This window comes from Diabrotica virgifera, chromosome 8 (assembly GCF_917563875.1).
Source record: "Diabrotica virgifera virgifera chromosome 8, PGI_DIABVI_V3a".
Classification (NCBI taxonomy): Eukaryota; Metazoa; Arthropoda; class Insecta; order Coleoptera; family Chrysomelidae; genus Diabrotica; species Diabrotica virgifera.
In genome coordinates this window covers 199,976,617-199,996,574 of record NC_065450.1, presented here as the reverse complement: position 1 = coordinate 199,996,574, position 19,958 = coordinate 199,976,617, and the positions used below count along the sequence as shown (strand labels likewise).

The 19,958-nt window shown below is 35.5% G+C and overlaps 1 protein-coding gene across 5 annotated transcripts in view; it reads right to left on the bottom strand.

The window, feature by feature from the left end:
* Nucleotides 1-413: 413 nt before the first annotated feature.
* LOC114328240 (1-acyl-sn-glycerol-3-phosphate acyltransferase beta) overlaps nt 414-19,958 on the bottom strand; it is a 70,605-nt gene continuing 51,060 nt past the window's right edge. For all 5 annotated transcript variants that reach the window (XM_050659592.1, XM_050659589.1, XM_050659590.1 and 2 more), the window contains exons 4-6: nt 18,176-18,357; nt 8,329-8,488; nt 414-1,071 (exon numbers count right to left, since the gene is read on the bottom strand). In XM_050659592.1, the coding sequence (XP_050515549.1) occupies nt 947-1,071; nt 8,329-8,488; nt 18,176-18,357 (467 nt within the window). In that variant the 3' untranslated portion in view covers nt 414-946. The remainder of the gene's footprint in view (nt 1,072-8,328; nt 8,489-18,175; nt 18,358-19,958) is intronic.

Genomic DNA, 19,958 nt, shown 5'->3' with positions numbered 1-19,958 from the left:
GTTCCCATAAGGAAACCAGTGGCGCCCAATATTTTATTTCTTTTTATTTGATTTTTCTACTTTTTTTTTTCTATTTCTAAGCTAATAAGAGAATATTAATAACGTCCCATATATCTTCCGTACTGAGCAACCGAGGACATGTTCTTCAAATTATGTAACACGAAAACATCCCCTTCTATTACATACCAACATCTTGTCAAATTCTATTTTCCAGTATTCCTACAGGGTGAACTTCGTAGTTATACTACCTGCATGAAACAAGATAAGAGGATCTTCCGGTTGTATAGGAGGGATGGCATGGACGAGGAAAATTGACGTGGTAAACCGAGAATGGAGAAGACTATAATAAACCTCAACTAAAACTTTAGTACCACCACTGATCATTTTTGTTCGCTAACATATAATAAAACGACTACAGTACTTAACCTTTTATTACTAAAGAGGTAGAACAACGTACCAAAACAATAAATAAAACAAAATATAAATATCTAATATACCTACAAAACATTTGTAATTATTATAAAACATATTTGATATTATCTTATACAAAATACTGTATAAGTGTATCTCACATCTTAAAAATAAGTCAAACCAAAGGGCACCACTTAAATTTAAAGACTTACTCGCAAAAATGAACGTTTATAGTCAAAAAATTAACATTTTAACTAATGAAGAACATATTGACGTTAAAAGAGGTATCTATTTAAAGCAAATATGGAAAAACACGATGTGTTTTTCCAAATTTTTTATCTAAAGTTAAAGCTAAAAAAAACTTTTTTAAAACCAAATATTTTACTCCATTTAAAAGTTGTGTTGACATCAATAGATGTTAACATTGCGTAGTACAAGTTCAAAATTCTAAGTGGCACCCCACAAGTATTTCTCACTTACACACATTCTAAAAAATAATCCACATCCAATTCTTTTCCTTATGGCACTATGGTTTTTACTGAGTGATTTCGTCCACAGTTTTTGACATTAGTTCGTAAGTCTCATCAATTAATCTTGGAATGTCTTCTGTTGTCAAATTTTTTGTAGAAATCGCGGGAAGAATCTTAATCTTAATTTCTCCTAAAAAAGAAAATAGGTATTTGATGGTGCACAAGCAAAATACTTTTCTTATGTGGCTTTAGATTCCTTGATCCATTCAGCCACGATAGATAATAAATATAGGCCTGGATCCCGAGCACCAAAAAAAAAGTTGATTGATAGCAAGTTAAAAATTTGTTAAGGGCTTAACGGTGTCTAGTCGGACACATTTTGATGTATGGGAACACTGGAACAGGGGAAGTTTTATTTGTGGAACGTGATTTTAATTATGGAACAAGTCCTTACAAGTCTATGATTGTGAAAACTAGCACGTTGTTTTAAAGTTTTTTCAATAGAAAACTTTATAAAATATATGAAAAAATGTTTGTCCGACAAATATTAATGATATGAATTAATGAAAGTGTAACCAATCAATTGGAAGTTCTGTCCGACAAAATACATGTGACGTTTTCGTAGTCTGACGTTCAAAACCTGTAAATTGTTCCACAATTAAAACTTCTCCTGTTCCAGTGTTCCCGTATATCAAAGTTTGTCTGACCAAACACCGTTAAGATATTAACAAATTTTCAGCTTGCTATTAATAAACTTTTTTTTGGTACGCGGGATCCAGGTCTGCACTATTTACTACAATATTAAATACAAGGATATTATGTATTTGGGCCGGCGTAGCTCAGCGGTAGAATGTGTGATTAGTGTGCTGGTAGGCCATGCTTCAAATCCTAGCGACGCCGGCGAGAACATCTAGACATTTTTAAAATGTCTAGAGGCCTCAGGTCGACTCAGCCTAAATAAAAATGAGTACCTTGGGTAAAACCAGGAGTAATAATAGGCGGTTGAAGCGTAGCACTGGCCCTGCTACCTTCCTTGTATAGTGTAGGCCCTAGATATAGCAGACTACCCTGCTATAATACCAAAGCCGCGTAAGCGGTATAAAACGGGATACTACTATTTATTATATTATGTATATATGCGCACATAAATTATACACTCATGCACACACATACATAAATACAAAGTAATATTAATTTCTTTTGAAAAAACTTGTTATTGTTGCGAAGAATAAAGGTTTTTATTGAAAATAAACAAATCTATAAGAAAAAAACCATAAAATCATTTATAAAAGGTATATTTGTTAAAATCCCTATATAGGGCAACATCACAGAACAGAACTAGTTTTCGATCGGATGACCGATCATCATCAGTGTTTACCTAAAATGTGTATAACCTGATACGATAATGCAAAGTATTTAAAATTTTGACTACGATTTTAAAAGTTATAGGTTATGGTTATACTCACGTGCATCTAACATGCTAACCACCAAAGTAAAAAATATTTGGGTAAAAACCCTTTACCATTAATCCGTCATAGGAACATAGAAATAAAATTTGAAATTAAACATGGATGTTTAAAATATTCCATGTACTACGCTCTAGGTACCATTGAGCTCGAATCTGACTTGTTCACATCATGACTGTATGGTAACAAGTGGCTCTGATAGCGGAAAACATTCTAACTATTACATCACAAGTTTATTTTCATTTTAACGGATTATTTATCACAGTGAGAGTGACGGACTGTTGGCACTGTTCGTAATTTAACAAGCTTTAAGCAATTCTAACTTCCTGTGGAACTGTCATTTCTGTCATGTCATCCTTCAGAATTTCCGCTGTCAGAGCCACTTGCTACCATACAGTCATGATGTGAACAAGTCAGATTCGAGCTCAATGGTACCTAGAGCATGAAACATTGGATATTTTAAACATCCATGTTTAAATTCACATCATTTTTCTATGTTCCTATGACGGATTATTTGTAAAGGGTTTTTACCCAAATATTTTTTACTTTGGTGGTTAGCATGTTAGATTCACGTGAGTATAACCATAACCTCGATCGGTCATCCGATCGAAAACTAGTTTTGTTCTGTGATGCTGCCCTGTATAGGGATTTTAACAAATATACCTTTTATAAAGGATTTTATGGTTTTTTGTAATAAATGATATACAGCCAACTACAGGAATTTTTTTCCTCGTGGGTTAAATCTATATGACAATCAGATAGTAGAACTCGGTACGGTATAGGTTATTTGCTTAAGTTTCAAATAGAACGAAAATAAATAAACTAACTTTTGCGTCCAAAAACGAAAATATGCGTCATGTGGGGTTATAGAACTTACAACGGGGAAAGATTATTGGTCTTGTGAAGTAATGTTCTCAGAGAGACATAGCTGTAGAGCTACGCGTAACACAGGGCGTTCTGTCCAAAACTTATGCTAGGTAACAGGACTAGGAAAGCTTAAAAATAAAGCAAGGGAAAGTCGCCAAAATAGTAATAACGGCTCGCCACGATCGTTTAATTGTCCATTCAGCTGAAAGACACCCAACCATTTCTCACCTGCAGCTCCAAAGGCAGCTTTTGAAAGCTGCAGGTGTAACTGTTTCAGTTGAAACGATAAGAAGAAGAGTTCGTGCCAAGAAGTATACAGCAGGAGACAGCTATGGGTTCCCGAGTTATCCAGGCAGCACAAGATTGATCGCCTAAATTGGTGTCTTCATCACCAAACCTTGTACATTGGGAATTGACAAAATGTGCTATTTTTAGAAAAAGTCAGGATTTGTGTAAAATCAGATGACCCACGAAATCGTGTACTTAGAGGCCGAGGAAGACAAGCAAGAACGAAAACCATCAGATATGTTCACAAATATACAAGAGGAAGTGTAATGTTCTGGAGAAGAATTGTGATCCGTAAAAAAATTCCTTTAATTTTCATCCGATCAACTTTGACTGCTCACAGGTATGTTTATAACCTGTAGTTAGGCTCTGGAGAGGTGCAACAGGAGAAAATTTAATTTTCGTGCATGATAATGGACCTCCACATACCATTAGAGTGACTAGAGACATCATTGAAGCAGAAGGTATCCCTTGTTTGGAGTGGCCTGCTTGCTCACCCGAGCTTAACCCCATAGATAGTTTGTGGGATATGCTTAAAAGAAAAATTAGAGCTCGCCAGGATAATCCACAAAACACCTCACGGCTAGTAAAAGCTGATCTTGAAGGATGGAGCAACCTACCAACAACGAATGCATCATTGTCCCACTCCCCTATCTATGGAGACTGCCTCTGTCAACTGGTTATCCACTTTAATGTTGACAGTTTGGTTGTAATATAAACTATAATATTATTTTCAAGCCTGTATCAGTGTATCATCTAAGACATCTTTTTGAAAATGGTTATGTTCAAGATGATTATCGACTATAAAATGCCTTTTTGTAGTCAATAAAACAAATATATATATATATATATATATATATATATATATATATATATATATATATATATATATATATATATATACGTCCATGATACTTATCCTTCGCATTTTTATATATTCTGCCATGTGCCATTTTTCAAAAGGTTTTAAGTAAGTGGCTAGCTAATTAGGTTTAACACATAAATCCGGTTCAACACCTCGGAGGTTTGGGCCCTCTTTTGTGTGTGTGTTTTTTCTTTATTTTTATTTATTTTCCAGATTTAGCCATACGGCTCACACTCCCTCTAAGGGGAAAATTGACTCATCCCAGATACCTTAGGTATCAAAAGGATTGAGCTCTGGTGGGACTCTTTCCATGTTATCGAGCCCTAGGTGACTTGGAATGCAGGTGTCTGGCATGAAAATGCATTTCTGGCCGTCGCGAGTAGTACAGCTTTCTGCATGGTCTTATAAATATGTTCATTCAGACCCAGCATTTTTATGCTTTCGAGGAGGGTCTTCGGAATTACTCCAGTAGTAGACATAATAATCGGTATCGTCTGGGTACTTTGCATTCTCCATTGCCTTCGTATTTAAATTCCCAGATCTCTGTATTTGGCGATCTTTTCAGTAAATTTACTACGTAGATTATTGTTGTTAGGTATCGCCACATCAATTAGTATTGTTATTAATTATTATTATGCAGATTTAGCCATACGTCTCACACTCCCTCTAAGGGGAAAATTGACTCATCCCAGATATAGTATTTTTACTACAAAAGCGATTACGTAGGTCAAAATTTTTGACGTAAGAGAACTGTCAAAACATTATAATGTGACTTTTCATTATTGCATTATATTTCATTATTGCATTCATTATAAACATGGCAATAATGAAAAGTCACATTCTAATGTTTTGACAGTTCTCTTACGTCACAAATTTTGACCTACGTAATATCGCTTTTGTAGTAAAAATACTATACCTACGGTATCAAAAGGATTCAGCTCTGGTGGGACTCTTTCCATGTTATGGAGCCCTACAGTCGGAAAAATGAAAGAATACCCATGAACGAACATATAAAACACGCTGTATTTTCCTGTCACCGTGTCACAAAGAAAATTGTCCAGTGCAAGTACATGTAACAATAATTATTACATGTACTTGCGCTGGCCAATTTTTTTTGTGACACGGTGACAGGAAAATACAGCGTGTTTTGTATGTTCGTTCATGGGTATTCTTTCATTTTTCCGACTGTAGGTGACTTGGTATGCAGGTGTATCTCCCAAAAATTTTCGTACACTTCTGGCCGTCGCGAGTAGTACAACTTTCTGCATGGTCTTATAAAGATGTTCATTCAGACCCAGCTTTTTGATGCTTTCGAGGAGGGTCTTCGGAACGACTCCAGTAGTAGACATAATAATCGGTATTGTCTGGGTACTTTGCATTCTCCATTGTCTCCGTATTTGAATTTCCAGATCTCTGTACTTGGCGATATTTTCAGTAAATTTACTACGTAGAATATTGTTGTTAGGTATCGCCACATCAATTAGTGTTGTTTGTCTTGTTAATTTATTAACTAGTACGAGATCTGGTCTATTATGTGCCACTGTTTGGTCTGTGAGCACAGTGCGGTCCCAGTATAGCTTGTAGTTGCCTTCCTCAAGCATACTCTCAGGAACGTATTGATAATATGAGAGATGGTCCGTTTGGAGAAGTCCCAGTTTGATAGCTATCTCTTGATGCAGGATCTTTCCAACTGAGTCATGCCGTTCCTTGTATTCAGTTGCAGCAAATGCCTAGTAGCCCCCGGTAATATGTTGGATGGTTTCTTGGGCTTGACATCCATATCGGCATCTGTCGTTGTGAACCTGAGGGTCTTTGACGATATATTTCAATTAATTTCTGGTTGGTATAACCTGATCCTGAATGGCCAGTAATGATCCATCCGTTTCAGGGAACATCCTTCCTGATGTCAACCAATAGTTCGACGCTGTATTGTCGACATAGTCTTGGCTGACCTCATTGGGATGTCGCCCGTGTAGAGGTTTACCCATCCAGGTGCGCATTTTTTCGTCTTTAGTGAGGTGGTTTATGCGCATTTCTGGTTCCCTCAGTTTGATCGGTGTTGTGTCATCTACTGCGCAAATAGCGCGATGTAGAGTAGATGTCTCAGCTTGCATTTGAAAATAAGTTCTTAAATTAGCAATTTGTTTATCTAATTGCTCACCTATATCCATAAGTCCTCTTCCTCCTAGATTCCGCGGTAATGTCGTTCTTTCTACTGCACTTTTAGGATGATGTTTTTGTGCCTTTGTGAGGTGTGTTCGTACTTTTCGCTGAAGATTTTCTATATCTGTTTTTGTCCACTTAATAATACCAAATGAATAGCTAAGCGCGAAACAAGCGTAGGTGTTTAGTGCCTTAAACAAATCTTTACTGTTAAGCTGTGAACGAAACAGCTGTTTTATCCTTCGAATAAATTCAGTAGTTATCTCAGTTTTCATTTGCTTATGGTCAATTTTCCGCGCCTGCTTTACTCCAAGATATTTGTATACATCGTTTTCACCCCTGGCCTCGATGTTCTGGCCATTATGCATACCGAATCCACCGGGCTGTATCTTTCCTCTGGCTATATTGATTATAAATTATGATCCAGATTTAGCCATGCGACACACACTCCCTCTGAGGGGAAAATTGACTTATCCCAGATACCTCGGTATCAAAAGGATTGAGCTCTGGTGGGACTCTTTCCGTGTTATCGAGCCCTAGGTGACTTGGTATGCAGGTATATCTCCTAAAAATTTTCGTACACATCTAGGCGTTGCGAGTAGTACAGCTTTCTGCATGGTCTTGTAAATATGTTCATTTAGACCCAGCCTTTTTATGCTTTCGAGGAGGTTCTTCGGAATGACTCCAGTAGTAGACATAACAATAGGTATCGTCTGGGTACTTTGCATTCTCCATTGTCTTCGTGTTTGAATTTCCAGATCTCTGTACTTGGCGATCTTTTCAGTAAATTTACTACGTAGATTATTGTTGTTAAGTATCGCTATTAGTGTTGTTTGTCTGGCTAATTTATTAACTAGTACGAGATCTGGTCTATTATGTGCCACTGTTTGGTCTATGAGCACAGTGCAATCCCAGTATAGCTTGTAGTTGCCATCCTCAAATATACTCTCAGGGACGTATTGATAATATGGGAGATGGTCCGTTTGGAGAAGTCCTAGCTTGATAGCTATCTCCTGATGAAGGATTTTTCCCACTGCGTCATGCCGTTCCTTGTATTCAGTTGCAGCAAATGCCTGACAGCCCCCTGTAATATGTTGGATGGTTTCTTGGGCTTGACATCCATATCGGCATCTGTCGTTTATTATGATTATGAATTATGATTATTACTTTTATTATTATTATTAGAAAATTGGGTAACCCTTATTTGTAAAATTAGATTATAATACTATAGCAACAAAGAATTACAAATAAATTACTGATCCCAACAGTAAATCTCTATAATAGTAGACGTTTCATTTAGGGACACAAAAATGTATCTCTACCACTTTTTATCTAAATGTTGTTATTTTGAGAACATAATTTACCCATTGTTGGGTATGATTGTATTACCTTAAAGTAAACATTTCTAAAATTAATAATTCGGAACAAAAAACTTAAGAATACACTACAGATCATTACAGAATGCAAATCACTTTTTTAAAAACCTTAAATAAGCTCTGCTGAAAAGTAGTCATTTCTGAGATACAATTTTGTGTCCCTAAGCCGACTAAGTGCCACATGTGATATATCAATCATCGCGTATTGAAAAGTCGAGCTCGAATATTTAGTTCCGGTTTTCATGTCATTTCCGGTTAAAAAGTTACGACCGGAAGTTTGTCAAAAATGACTCAAAATGAGTGAAATCGTATATCAGTCGACACAAAATTACACGAAGAGTTCAAATATCGTCTTCCAGTTCTACCTCCGGTCACGTTGGGTGAAGACCTGGTATTTACGAAGTCAAATTACTTGTTGTATTTACCTGAGGTAAATTTATTCTTTCCTAAGAAGGTAAACCTCGATACAGCCACAGGTTGGATGGGACATTGTGCGGCTATGGCTAAATGGAAAGCACCCTTCTTGAAGGGTAGCAGTTTTAGACCGCCGTTTCTGGTTCCTTCCGGAAATATAAGTACTCGAGCCTAAAAGTAATAGAAAATTTTATACTAATGAAGAAATATGCTTAAATTATCAAAGAGAAACATTTCCATCAATATTATTATGCTATTACTACTAATTACTACTAATTACATGAGTACTAATTACTACTCATGGAAACAAAACCAAAATTTAAGAGCAAACAGTAGCGATCAACAGGTAGCAACAAACGCGTTCCAAGATTGCGGCTCTAATTTTGAATATTTTGTCGAGATATTTGGCACACATATTCGTAATATAATAAAGAATGGCGGTACAGAGCCCAATTTCAGAAATATGTTAGTATGTGGAAATTACTCTATAACTAAATAAAATATTGAAAAAAGGAGCCTGTACCGCCATTAAGAAAGACAAAAAAATACACTTTCTTCAAATAAACTTTTTTATCCCGTGCCTAGATTTTGTGTCACATGGGAACTACTAAAAATCGATTTTTTTATAACAAGAAATCGAACGTCACTGACTTGGCAACATTTCGCGCCTATGTCTATAAAAATTATTGTTTTTGATAGTATAAACGTCACTGTCAGTGTCGAATTAACGACGCACTGTTGCCTCACTTTTGAAAGTTCGCAGAACTTGCGCAATCTTGGATCGCGTTTGTGGCTACCTGTTGATCGCTACTGTACGCTCTTAATAAAACTTTCCAATAAAAAATATTCTCAGGGCTAATTGATTTTACTTTAGTTTGTGGCTTCTACAATTTCTCGTTGCTCACTACATCCAGGACAAAACAAGGAAAATAAGTGTACTCAAAAACATGTAAATTCTACAAATATTATTTATTTATATACTATACTATATTATACTATACTATTATACCATAAATATAAGATTCAAAATGTATGCTAAAACTTTATTCTGTTGTCAGGGCCGCCGCTAAGGTGTTGGCCGCCCGTGTGCAACTTAATATTTGCCGCCCCCTTTTAACACTTCCTCCTAATATACGTACGATTATAGTTAAGTTTGGAATTGATGATATAAGGTTATTTTCGTAAATGTATTTAAGAATATCACTAGGCTGTGGTAAAATATGGTTGAATAGCTTTAATTTCTTCATATTATATAAATCGATTGCACTAATGTCAGTCTCTGAGCTGTTTATATCTGTATAAGGGTTTGATACACTTTCTCTCACTTGGTTTTAAGTTCATCACCGTTTTTAACTTTGGTTATGCCATATTACACTAAAAATGTCTGTGTGCTGTTGAAGTAATTGGAACCGTTCTTTAATTGCTGTTATGGCAGCATCCAAAATCTTAAAATGAAAATTTATTTTAAATGACAATTCCAGAGATAATATAGGTTTAATAATCCATCTAATATTCGAAGAAGAAAAAAATATATATAGTTCCTGTATCTACAGTATTAAAAAACTCCACCGAATCAAACCTTACCTTTACTGCACCATTCACCACCAGATCTAAACTATGCGCAAAACGAGGAATAGAAAATCTTCTTCTTCAGCCTGTTTGAATCCACTCCTGGACAAAGGCCTCCCCATGAGTTCTCCACTCTTCTCTGTTTTGTGCCATTTGGTGCCAGTTTCTCCCCACTTTTGCTTTGATGTCGTCTACCCAATCGTTATTGTGGTCTTCCTCTACTACGACTGTGTTCGCGTGATCTCCAATGTACAATGTTTCTCGTCCACATGTCGTAGTTTTTCCGTGCCACGTGTCCAATCCAGTTCCATTTCATTTTCGCAATTCCTCCAATTACATCTTCCACTTTTGTCCTGCTCCGCACGTCCTCGTTTCGTATATGTTCTCTCAGAGATACTCCCAACATAGCTCGATCGATGGCCCTCTGTGTTGTTCTTAATCTATTGGCTGACAACTGTGTAAGTGTCACGGTCTCCATTTCATAAGTCCATGGAATAAAAAATGCTCGAAAATATTTGTCTAAGATTTTTTTCTCCAATCCAATGTTTTTACCACGCATATTGGCTCCATTATCGTAACCCTGTCCATGCAAATTATTCATATTTATATTTAATTTTTCCAGTTTATTCTCTATAAATTCAAAGATGTTATCCTCTTTGTTTAATTCTCCAGTTACGTCAGTTGCAGGAGAAAAGCCCAAGAAGTATTCAAACTGGTGAACTGGCGTTGAACACATCTTACTACAATTATTGTTATTTGTTCTACGTGCGTTTTATATGGGCTACAATCTAATATAATAGAAAATTATAAAATAAATTTGCTTTAGGATAACGTCCTGAACAGAGTTTGCCAATAGAACAATCAATCAATTCATTTTGATGTTGCCATCTGAAAGCCGCCAGCCGCTTTAAATGAAAAAATATTCCCGGAACTGCTTTATGACTATAATGTACTTGCAAAAGGGCAGTTCATACAATAAATAATATTTTTTGGCATTTTAGTTTAGATTAGGATGAAAAAAAGATTATTTATCTCTTCTAGGAATTTATGAATGAATAAATTATGCTGGAAAACTGTTAAATTGACAAAAAATGGTATGTAATATACAACAACTCTCTCCTTTTCACAAATAATCTGACTAACCTTTTTTTATCTTCTTTACTTCTTCTCATAGATTGTGTTTGTCCTCGGTCCTCCCACACGTGCTCCTCGGATGCTGCTACGGTCTTTCTCTTCCAAACTGTTTCACAAACAAAAAACAGCACTCACTCAAAATCTCTCTTCTATTTAGTCTCCCACTCGATACAAACAATATCAATCTTTATAATTCCAAGATTATTTTCTCAGCTCGATATCTTGTGCAAAATTGATACAAACCGGCTACTCGTTCCAGACAGAAAATGGAATCTATTCGGACACTAGGAGATTGTACTTCGCTCAACAGGAATCTGCTTACACGGCCACCAAATTCACCACTTTACACAAAACTACTATTTTTCAAACTGGACTGCTCCCTTCCGATCCTAATTACACAGTACAACTTTTTTCCTCATCAATCTGAGACTCAACCACTCTATTCTCCCTCCATCAATCTCTTCGCCAATCACAAGCATTCTCTCTACACATTACATCCCTACTTTCATTTCTTAAGAACAAATAGTGTTGTATACAAATTTTCTGTCTTGTTAATTTCCAGGAGATATTAAAATTAATTTTTTCTTCATCATCATCATCCACCCTTCTGCATCCAAAGTTGAACATAGGCCTCCCCTAATTTCTTCCAATTTTGTCGGTCTTGGGCTTTCTGCAACCAATTCCCAGCAATCCTTTTGACGTCGTCTGTCCATCGTGTAGGTGGTCTACCTCTACTTCTTCTGTCTTCTCTTGGTCTCCACACTGTAATTTTTTGGGTCCACCTCCCGTCCTTCATTCTGGCTACATGACCCGCCCAATTCCACTTCAGCCATGCTACTCGCTCTATGACATCTGTGACGCCTGTCCTTCTTCTGATTTCTTCGTTTCTGACCCTGTCTCTGAGAGTCAGTCCAAGTAGTGACCGTTCCATTCTTCTTTGAGCCACTCTAAGTTTCGTTGCTGTGGCCTGGGTTAACGATAATGTTTCAGCGCCGTAAGTCATGACTGGAAGCACACATTGGTTGAACGTCTTCCTTTTCAAATAATTTGGCAAGTTGCTCTTGAAGATGTCTGATAGAGCTCCATATGCGGCCCATGCTAAGGTAATCCTTCTCTGTAATTCAGCAGTTTGATTGTCCCTGGCAATTTGGATTTCATGCCCTAAGTATTTATATTTATGAACCAATGCTATTTCGTTGACGTCGACTTTTGGATTTTCGCTTGGTACCAGGTTTGTAATGTATTGTGTCTTTCCAAAATTTACGTTTAAACCAACTTTTTTACAGGCGGCATCTAACTCAGTAAGCATAGTTCTAATCTCTTTTAAGTTGTCTGTTATAAGAACTACTCGTATGTCGTCTGCGAATCGTAGGTGGGAGAGCCTTTCACCGTCAACATTTATTCCTTTGGCGTCCCACTCCAATTGTCTGAAAGCATGTTCAAGGACTGCCGTAAAGAGTTTGGGAGATAACGTATCTCCCTGTCTAATTTCTCTTTTGATTTGTATAGATTTGGTATCTTTGTGTAGTCGGACGGCCATGGTTGCATCATTGTATATGTTCGCTATCAGTTTGGAGTACCGATAATCTATACGACTTTCCTCCAATGCTCTCATTATGCTGTCAATTTCAATCGTATCAAATGCTTTGCGAAAGTCTACGAAAGCCAGGACCAATGGTCGGTTGTATTCGATAGATTTTTCTATAATTCCTTGTATGCAGTGTAGGTGGTCGTTAGTGCCAAAGTTTTTCCTAAAACCCGCCTGTTCTCTAGGTTGGTAAAAATCCAATTTTGTTTCCAGCCTATTTGTTATTATTCTTGTGAATAACTTGTAGAGGTGGTCTAATAGGCTTATGGGCCGGTAATTTTCTAGGTCTGTTGGATCGCCCTTTTTGTGTAATAAGATGGTAAGTGCACTGTGCCATCTTGTAGGTGTTTCACTTTGGTGCAGGCCTAAGTTGAACAATTCCTTTATGTTGTTTAAAAGTTTGTCTCCTCCAATCTTTACGGCTTCTATAACGATATTGTCTTCTCCCGGAGCTTTATTTCTTTTCATTTTTCTCAATGCGTTCCTGATTTCGTCTGTTGATATATCAGGCATCAATTCCGATCCTTGGTTGACTAACCTTTTTCCTGAATCTTCTAGTGACTCATCAGGGTTTTTTCATCAATTTTTTCTTACAGTTTAGAAAAACCCTATATTCTAAAACTAAACAAATTGTTTATCGTCGTTTCTTTCTAGGAAACCACTTAGAAACATTATATTGTCTACTAACACCGCGAGTACATTCACTTTCTAATCCGACCGTATTTTAGTTCATTGTTTAATTTGTATAAGTTCGTTCATAGAATCTTTACCACTAAACATTTCCTCTTTCCACGAAACACTGCTTACGGCTAAATCATATTATTTACAAATGTTGGCTATATACAGGGCGATGAAAATTTACTATCTCGTGGTCTTTGACATAAAATTAAGTCTCTAAATTTTCCCCATAAAAATTATTTAACAATATATTCCCGTTCAATTTCAGGCTGATTCTTTAGTCTTCTTCTTGTAGTGTCTATTTGTAGCAGCGCGGAAAAGCTGCATATATTATGTTACGTTGAACCAGGTTCTGAGGTTCTTTAACCAGGATGTTATTCTTCTTCTTGAACCTCGCTTTCCAAATATTTTTCCTTTCAGGATGGATTGTAGGAGGACATATCTGATTTCATTTCGCATAATGGTCCGACGTCTTGTAACTTAGGAGATTTGATGGTGGTCAGTACCTCTCAGTTCTTCTTCATTCTTCTGAAGACCTCCTCATTTGTAACTCGGTCAGTCGACGGGATATTAAGTATTTTCCGATATAGCCATTAGCCAACGCCATAAAAAAGGACAGAAAAGATGTGTAGCATCGTAGCATTCTTACTTTTATACCAAGAAATCCCCATCCAAGAAAGAAAGCTCTTGAAGAAGACCCCATCCGATTGAAGGTGAACCTAGCTTATCCGATGCGCGCCCTTATTCTTCATTTTTATTATGGTGTCGCGTCGACGTAATTGTAGTGCGCCACTCTTTCTACTGGGGTTTGATTGACGTATAGTTGACTTTCTGTTATCTTTGTTTTGCTAATTATCATGAGCTTTGTCTTACGCCTGTGTTTACATTTATATTGAGTCCATATTATTGACTGTAATACGTGACTTTGTTTATAAGGACTTGTAGATCTTCTAGGTTGTCTGCAAATACTATGGTGTCATCTGCATATCTGATATTGTTTAGCCGATATCCGTTTAGTAGATTCCCTTTTTCAATTTTGTGCAAAGCCTAGCTAAATTTTAAGGGCAAAGACACACCAGGCGGAGCACGTCGAGTCGACGTCGAGGCAGCTTAAAACACAATACGCGGTGTAACAGCGGCAGCTATGCTACGATTTAAAGTACATATTTGTATTTCGTTGTAGTCAAATTTAGTCGCGTGTTGGCTGCTGTACGATACGATGTCTGAAAGTTATGACGATTTGTCTTTCGTAATAAATGCAAGTTTGTAAATGTCTAAAAAAGCTTTTCAAGAGTTATTAGTAATGATTAATTACATATTTAGCTATGTTCAATAAATAACACCGTTATGAGGGGAAGCATATCCCCTAAGAAAAACTATTTTTAACGCTAAGGGTCTGTCCATTCATTAATATGGTATGCCACTGAGCAAATTAATACAGGTGTTAAATTGATACCGCTCTATTATACCACATTAATTGGGAAATAGTGATGTTTCACAAATTAATATTAACAAAAAATTATTCAAATTAAAGTCAAAGTACAGCCGGTTCCTAAAAAAACTGATACGACTCTTAGTAAGATTTGATCATGTTGAGCAGTGTATTTGATTGATCTGACATTATATTTATTATGACATACAAATAATAAAATAAACAAACAACAAACAACTGATTACATATTATGTTAATTCATAAATTGTACTAATTATTAAGGTCTAAATGTTTATATTATTTTAAATCTATCTAAACTTTTATATTAACTATCTAAATGATAGTTTTTACATCAAATAGATCACATAATTATTGTAAACGTGGATTATACAACAAAACAAATTAATATTCAATTCAGCCCTGTAACTTATTAAAATAAATATTATAGAAGTTTTCAGGGACTTTCAGCCCTCGGTAATAATGTAGTCTTTCATTCTGAGTTTAAATTTTTCAAAAATATTTATTAGTTTTCTCAGGATTCGAAGAAAATGAATACAATTAAAATACATTGAGAATTTTGACATGCGTCACAATTTTGCATTAACTCAATGTAAAATTCTAAACTGTTAAATTCCAGCTTCCCTAATTATTTGACATCAAAAGACATTAGAAACTATTTGTAGAGGATTGAAATCTGTATTGAAAACAACTGTTAAAATTGGTCTACGTAATTAAACATATTCCAAAATTTTGTAAAAATGTAATACATTTCAGTTTTCAGCCCAAACTTAGGCCACACACAATGCAATAATGTTCACATTTTTGAACTGTCAATATTTTTATTTTATCATCTATTGTTTAAAAACAATACAGTTGATAAGATACTCTCAGTTGCGGAGAAAGTATTAATAATAAAGATTAATAATAAAGTCTAATAACCGTGGAACAGAATAAGCTATCTGACAAATTTTAAGATTTGGCAGTGACATTGACAGTATGTAAATATTAAGTATTTATCCTTCAAAATACACTGCTCAATTTTCTACAAAATACGCTTCAAGAGTCGTATCAGTTTTTTTTGGAACCTGCATAGGGATTACGAACACTCGATACGAATCGTATCCGCCATGTTTTCCCGTAAGGCGCTATGGGAAAACATGGCGGATACGATGCGTATCGAGTGTACGTAATCCGGGCCCAGGTGTACGTATCGAGAAAGACGATAACCAGAATATACAAAACCGTAAAAAGAGCAACAGTCACCTACGGATGTGAGACATGGTGCTAAATAAAACAGAAGAAGAAATGATAGAGAGTTGAGAACGGAAGGTACTGAGAGCTATTTTCAAGGGAAAGAATACAGATACAGAAGACGACTAGCAAAAGCACCAATGAAGAATTAAGGATGCTTAACAAGGAACCAAGTATAACAAGATACACAAAGGCACAAAGAATCAGGTAGGCAGGTCATGTCGAGGGGATGAATAGGGAAAGAATGCCAAAAACGTTACTGCTAAGAAGACCAGTTGGGACAAGGAGACGAGGTAGACCAAGAAAAAGACGCCAAGAAAGTTTCAGGAAAACATAGGATCGATGAATTACACACAAATGGATTACGAACTAGGTACACATTGAAAAGATAAGGCGAAAAATATGATATAGTGGAGAACCATAGTGCAGCGATTTTTACATAGAAATCAATTAAAATATATATACGTTATTAGTATAAACCGTATTATCTAAAATTGAAAATACACGGCCTGTAGAGCATAATAAATAAAATAATAAATAAGATACGATAACTGTTTATTATCTTTATTTTTATGGAGTCAATAATTTTATTTTTATTAAAATCAATCCTTCTGACAAATAATTAAGTCAAGTCAAACTGGTCAATGGTTACAGATTTGAAAATTCTGTTTGACTGTCAAATTAGTTTCAAAGAGTTTGAAAAATAATTTATTTAGTAGATTACTTTTTTCCAGATAGAAATGTACAGCCGGTTCCTAAAAAAACTGATACGACTCTTAGTAAGATTTCATCATGTTGAGCAGTGTATTTGATTGATCTGACAGTATATTTATTATGAGAGACAAATAATAAAATAAACAAACAACAAACAACTGATTCATGAAAAAACTAATAAGTATTTTAGAAAAATTTAAACGCAGGATGAAAGATTACATTATTACCGAGGGCGGAAAGCCCCTTAGAATAAACAAGCAGTTTCTATTGAATGAAATATTTGAAATTAAATATCACACTTTTTTTTTTATTTTCAGCCCTGTAACTTATTAAAATAAATATTATAGAAGTTTTCAGGGACTTTCAGCCCTCGGTAATAATGTAGTCTTTCATTCTGAGTTTACATTTTTCAAAAATATTTATTAGCTTTCTCAGGATTCGAAAAAAAAATGAATACAATTAAAATACATTGAGAATTTTGACATGCGTCACAATTTTGCATTTTACTCAATGTAAAATTCTAAACTGTTGAATTCCAGCTTCCCTAATTATTTGACATCAAAAGACATTAGAAACTATTTGTAGATGATTCAAATCTGTATTGAAAACAACTGTTAAAATTGGTCTACGTAATTAAACATATTCCAAAATTTTGTAAAAATGTAATACATTTCAGTTTTCAGCCCAAACTTAGGCCACACACAATGCAATAATGTTCACATTTTTGAACTGTCAATATTTTTATTTTATCATCTATTGTTTAAAAACAATACAGTTGATAAGATACCCTCAGTTGCGGAGAAAGTATTAATAATAAAGTCTAATAACCGAGGAACAGAATAAGCTATCTGACAAATTTTAAGATTTGGCAGTGACATTGACAGTATGTAAATATTAAGTATTTATCCTTCAAAATACACTGCTCAATTTTCTACAAAATACGCGTCAAGAGTCGTATCAGCTTTTTTTGGAACCAGGTGTACCTAATTAAGTTGGCCATTAAGCTATAAGATAAAAAAAATTAAAAATACCATGGGTCCCATATAAAAATAACTTGATATGTGAGTAAAAAATTTAAGTCAAAATATAGTTCAAGTCTGCAATATCCATCATTAAACAAGATTCGAAAACAGCTCAAACGTCTGTGTTGTATTTACCACTATACACGGATTTATGATATGCCGTCCGATGTCGTAAAGCCGCTTGGCGACACATGGTTTCTAGCATGGGCTGCGGGTACGTCGATGCAACGAAAATTTTAAGAGTGCCTGGTGTGTGTCACTGCATCAAAATAAAGTAAAGGATGTGTCGCTTTCGACATCTCAGCGGGGTTTCAGTGTTCAGTCGACGTACGCCGCCCCGTCTGTGTTAGCGCTTAGAGTAGAGATCGAAAATTTAAGTAGACAAAATATAAATTCGGTGTATGTAGATACGTTTTAACTACGCATTTGAGAAATTTCATAATATTTACTATAATTTCAACACTACCCACCTGTCTTTTGTTTATTTGTGTGGCAGTCTTGTTGACAGCTTCGTGCGATTGTGACGATTTTTCTCTATCAATGAAGATGGCGCCACATAATCCAATTGCGAAACCAATTGGTACGACGTACAGGAGGGACTTTTTGGCTATTGTCGAACATCTTGGAATAGTCGGCCATAGAATGGATAAAACTAAAAAAAATAATGAATTAACAAGATACGTTCTTTTCATGGTATGAATTATTGTGTAGCTATTATTATATTTATGTAGTAGCTTGCGTTGATTTAGTTTAGAACACCTTTTACAATTAAATGTGAGTTAAGAGTGCCGTAAGGTATTGTTCTCTTCCAGTATTAACTTTGTGGATTTTGAGAACTGATTTTCAGTATATACATATTGTGATATTAATTTCTCTGAAATTCTACTGTTTATTCTTCAGTTATCCAAGATTGTGCATTTTTGAAACTTTTTTTAGTTATGCTATTTTGGAACTGTTATTTTTAAATCAACTCTAGTTATGCTATTTTGGAACATAACACATAAAGTGACAAAACGCAGGCGACGAAACGTACTGGAAAAACCAAAAATTACTAAAAGATAAGAAAATAAGTATAACAAAATCTATCTTCTTCTTCTTGTGCCACTCCTATCGGAGACTGGAAGGCATCAAGTGGTGCAGCCAAACCACTCTCTCAAATTCCGCAACCATGACATTCTTGTACGGCCTAGATTCCGTTTTCCTTCTATTTTTCCTTGCATTATATTTTGAAGTAATGCGTATATGACCTCTCATCAGGTGACCCAAATATTCGAGTTTTCTTCGTTTTATCGTTAACAAAATTTCTGGGTCTCTTCCTATCCTTCGTATTACTTCAAGGTTTGTGATTCTTTCAATCCAACTTATCTTCAGCATTCGACGGTAGCACCACATCTCGAAACTTTAAATATTTTTGATGTTGCTCTGTTTGAGAGTCCAGGCCTTTACACCGTATAATAGCGTGTTAAATACGTAGCCTCCTAGCATTCTCAATCGTAGAGGGATGCTTATATCTCTGTTGCAGAAGAATTTTCTCATCTTTATAAAGGTAGCCCTGGCAAATTGGATACGTCTTTTTATTTCATTGTTTTGGTCTCCAGTTTCGTTTATTAAAGTTCTCAAGTATTTGTAACTTGATACTTTTTCAATTTGAATGCCGTTTATACCATAGGCGTAACTAGGGGGCTGTTTTGGGGGTTATAACCCCCCCATTTGGATGTACTTTGAGCTCTATACGTTTAACACCATTACTATTCCATACCCCCCAAAGACCATCAAGTAGTTGTAACCCCCCCCCCCGCGTCGTCCGCGTATCGAATATTATTTACAACCTCTCCATTGATTACGATGCCTTCATTTGCTTGCAAAAGGGCTTCCTGGCAGATGATTTCACTATATACATTAAGGTGATACAGTAGCGATCAACAGGTAGCCAAAACGCGTTCCAAGATTGCGGCTGTAATTTTGAATATTTTTTCGAGATATTTGACACACGTATTCGTAATATAATAAAGAATGGCGGTACAGAGCCCAATTTAAAAAATATATTAATATGTGGAAATTACTCTGTAATTAAATGCAATATTAAAAAAACGAGCCTGTACCGCCATTAAGAAGAACAAAAAAATACACTTTCTTCAAATAAAATTTTTTATCCGATGCCTAGATTTTGTGTCATTTTGGAACTACTAATGAAATAAAAAATTTTAGTAGTTACAAAATGACACAAAATCTAGGCATCGGATAAAAAAATTT